The 1,791-nt window shown below is 38.7% G+C and overlaps 1 protein-coding gene across 1 annotated transcript; it reads left to right on the top strand.

The window, feature by feature from the left end:
• Window positions 1-208: 208 nt before the first annotated feature.
• Window positions 209-601, top strand: LOC144767097 (large ribosomal subunit protein eL39-like). The gene has a single exon (XM_078650708.1). The coding sequence runs from the start codon at window positions 245-247 to the stop codon at window positions 398-400; it is 156 nt and encodes a 51-aa protein (XP_078506834.1). The 5' UTR covers window positions 209-244; the 3' UTR covers window positions 401-601.
• The last annotated feature ends 1,190 nt before the right edge of the window (window positions 602-1,791 follow it).

Genomic DNA, 1,791 nt, shown 5'->3' with positions numbered 1-1,791 from the left:
AGTCAGCAGGGAGAGTCACTTAAAAGAAGCACAATTTTCTGTATTTATCCACTTTTAAAAATAAATGCAGACAGAAAACTCATTGTTTTCTGTCTGCATTTATCTGTAAAAATCTGTAAAAACATAAAACAGGGAGGCTTAATCACAGCGACCAAATAGATTACGTTGAAAGAATCAATCCGATATTGCCTACAAAGTGCAATTCCGATCCGCCATTGTGGTGACCTGGTGGAAGATCTTCACCATGTCTTCCCATAAGACGTTCAAGATCAAGCGGTTCCTCGCTAAGAAACAGAAGCAGAACAGACCTATCCCGCAGGGGATCCACATGAAAACCGGCAACAAGATCAGGTACAACTCCAAGAGAAGACACTGGAGGAGGACCAAGCTGGGATTGTAAAAAGGCGGGTCTTATGGATGGCAAATTGTTTCCTGTTAATCTGCCTGCAGTCAAAGACCAAGTGTAATTCTGGTGGCAAGTTCCCAATGCCTGTTCTCATGTTTGCTCTTGAGGACTTGCAAAACATGTTTGACTACAACAACTGGCATAAATATCTGCATTGTTGCAGATTTAAAAAGTCAATACTGATGATACAATAAACTTAAAAGCATACAAAGTGCAAAGAATGGTACTGGGGAAATGCCACAAACGTTCGAAGGCTAAAGCATCTGCTTTACACAGCTATTTAATAAAAAACAAGTATTCCAGCTTACTGTTAGAAGCTGTCTGCCATTTCTGTGGGAAGGGATCTTATCTTGACTGTGAATGGGGCTTAAACTGTGTGAACAGCTTTAGTAGAAGTATCGTAAATGTGTGCAGCCAGGGAAGTTAAATAAAAACCTTCCACACAAAAGCAAATTAACATAGTAGCTTGGCAATGGGAACTGATAAGAACCCCCTTTTAAGATATTTTAAATACAAGAGATTTCGCAAGCACAGCTCAGGAGCTGTGCAGACAAAACCTAAAAAGGGAAGATACAAATCTTAATCAACAGAAACAAACCTTCTGAAATATTGTGGGAATCTGCTTCTCAAGTCGATGGCTCTCACTTCACTTGATTCAACACATTTTTCATGAAAATACAGGTAAACATGTTTATTCCGATAGTGGAGAATCACAATTTTACAATATAGAGTAGAAATGCAAGGTTTCTTTTGGTGATCTGCAATGCCACTCTTGCTGTGGGTGGTTGCTGCTGTGTTATCATTCATGGGCTGAGTGCTTACAGCATCAATATTTTTTGCCATGGAGGTTTTCATCATTTGGACGGATGCACGTGGTTTTGATTTTCGCTAGTGGTCTGGTGCATTACTTCATAATGTCACTGCTCATCAACCTGAAGGCAGCATATTCTGGTTATAATAGCCAATGAGAACAGATTTAAATTCTGATCCCTGCCATTATATTGTGTTTTGTATGCCCAAAAAGTATCTTAAGAGCATTTTCTTTCCTGTTTATTCCCAAACCAATATGGCAGTAATTCACTTCCTGTGATGTTCTGCTTCCTATTCTATGTCATTCATGTACAAGCATATATAAGGAGGTATGTGTAGCTAGACTGCTGCATCAAAAAGCCACTTTTCCAACTTGTTGTTTGTTCCAGAAGGCTGATGTCCTCCTGATTTCTCTGTGTTATGTTATTTCATTCTGTTAATTGTCCTATCTGGGATGTTGTTCAGTTTGTTGATCTGCCTTGAATTTCTTTGAGGTTTTGCTGAAATTCTAAATTTTTTCTCTATGAATCAGATATTTTCTTCTGATGGTCTTCCTTGTTCATTTACAATCTGGA

The sequence above is a fragment of the Lissotriton helveticus genome, chromosome 7, assembly GCF_964261635.1.
Source record: "Lissotriton helveticus chromosome 7, aLisHel1.1, whole genome shotgun sequence".
NCBI classification, from domain to species: Eukaryota; Metazoa; Chordata; class Amphibia; order Caudata; family Salamandridae; genus Lissotriton; species Lissotriton helveticus.
Note: the sequence above shows the minus strand (reverse complement) of the source record. Positions and strands in the feature narration are given on the sequence as shown.

Coding starts and splice junctions, on each gene's coding strand:
- LOC144767097 (XM_078650708.1), top strand. CDS start 245: ATGTCTTCCCATAAGACGTTCAAGATCAAGCGGTTCCTCGCTAAGAAA.